The sequence below is a fragment of the Drosophila willistoni genome, unplaced genomic scaffold, assembly GCF_018902025.1.
Source record: "Drosophila willistoni isolate 14030-0811.24 unplaced genomic scaffold, UCI_dwil_1.1 Seg777, whole genome shotgun sequence".
Lineage (NCBI taxonomy): Eukaryota > Metazoa > Arthropoda > Insecta > Diptera > Drosophilidae > Drosophila > Drosophila willistoni.
In genome coordinates this window covers 72292-73986 of record NW_025814680.1, presented here as the reverse complement: position 1 = coordinate 73986, position 1695 = coordinate 72292, and the positions used below count along the sequence as shown (strand labels likewise).

General features: G+C 37.6%; 1 protein-coding gene across 1 annotated transcript; it reads left to right on the top strand.

The window, feature by feature from the left end:
* Positions 1-219: 219 nt before the first annotated feature.
* Positions 220-748, top strand: LOC124461964 (cellular nucleic acid-binding protein homolog). Its single transcript, XM_047013364.1, has 2 exons — positions 220-536; positions 577-748. The coding sequence occupies exons 1-2, from the start codon at positions 267-269 to the stop codon at positions 586-588; spliced, it is 282 nt and encodes a 93-aa protein (XP_046869320.1). The 5' UTR covers positions 220-266; the 3' UTR covers positions 589-748.
* Positions 749-1695: the final 947 nt, after the last annotated feature.

The following is a 1695-nucleotide window of genomic DNA, read 5'->3' as shown; positions in this document are numbered from 1 at the left end:
GCAAAGCTTTGAATTGGATACACTCAAACCCTGAGTGTTTGTGTCAGCCTGTGAAAACCATATTCGATGCCATGGGAAAAGTCTTCGGATCAAAGAAGACCAATGTAATAATTCGAAGAGAGTTTGAGGCACGCAAGTGGTGCGTCGGCGAACCGTTCCTGAATTACTTTAACGACAAAGTTGGCTTGGCTGGCGGCTTGCGTTTGCCGGAAAACGAGATGGTCGAGTATATTGTTGACGGAATACCAGACCGTCACTTGCGAGAGATGGCTTGTATGCAGCGTTTTGGGTCTAAGGATGACGTGTTGGCAGCATTTGTCAACATAGTGCTGCAGCGGGAAAAACCTGTATCTCTGCCAAATGTTTCCGCAAAGAAGAAGCCCACATTCAGGTGCTTCAACTGTAACTGCCTGGGTCACCTAGCAGCCGACTGTAACAAACCAATAAGAGCAACTGGTGCTTGCTTTGGATGTGGTGAAATGGGTCACCGAGTGGCAGATTGCAGTCAAAATAAGAAGAAGCCCGCAGCAATATCAGTAAGTTTGGATAATATAAGAATTGTAATTGTAATTGTTGGATGCCTCATAGACTCGGGAAGCGCAGTTAGCTTAATTAAAAAGGAGTTCGTTTCAGATGAAATTAAATTGGAACCCGGTCCTGAACATACATATTTTGGTTTAAATAAAAGTAAACTTGAAGTCTTTGGAAGTATTTTATGTTACGTTGAAATATTAAATAAAAATGTTTACGTTCGACTACTGATTGTTTCCAACGAGTCTATGGGAAGTCCAATACTGTTAGGTAGAATTTTATGAAAATATGTAAAGCTAAAATTGTACTGCAGCTTGACGATGATCTGTGTAAAGAGTCAATGGCCGAAAGTATTAAGTTAAGCCATGACTTGAGCAAAGAAGATAATTTTGAAAACCAAATGCTAAATATTGATTGTGACGTGGTAAATTCAAAATATTCTGTTGGCAAAAGTTTAAGTTTCAATGAAACGACAATGTTTGAAAATATTTTTTCTAAATTTTATCTGGAAAGAAATCGACCAAATGAACCAAAGGTTAAATGCGAAATGAAACTCACAATCAATGACGTAAGTCCGTTTAGCTGTAATCCAAGATGACTTTCTTATAGCGAAAAGGCTGAATTGCAAAAAATAATTGACGAATACTTAAGCAAAGAATATATTAGGCCGAGTGAGTCAGAATATGTTTCCCCAATCGTGCTCGTAAAAAAGACTACAGGTGAACTTAGAATGTGCGTTGATTTTAGAAAATTAAACAAGGCGACTTCAAAAGATAGTTATCCTATTCCACTTATTGATGATCTTTTAGATAGACTTGCAGGAAAAACCTTATTTTCGAAACTCGACTTAAAGAATGGGTTTTTCCATGTATACATGCATGAGGATTCAGTGAAGTTTACGTTATTCACGACACCGCTTGGTCAGTTTGAATTTCTTCGTATGCCATTTGGCCTCAGAAATGCGCCGTCTACATTTCAAAGGTTTATAAACAGGATATTTGCCGATATGATCAGGGATGAAAAAGTTATTATATATTTAGACGATATTATGGTAGCAACAAAAGATTTTGATACGCATCTAGAAATTTTAAAAGAAGTATTTGACCGATTGGTTGACAATAAATTGGAGTTGAGATTAGATAAGTGCGAATTTCTGCAGACGAG

Excerpts from the sequence above, each read along its gene's own strand:
- LOC124461964 (XM_047013364.1), top strand. The coding sequence starts at position 267 with ATGGCTTGTATGCAGCGTTTTGGGTCTAAGGATGACGTGTTGGCAGCA.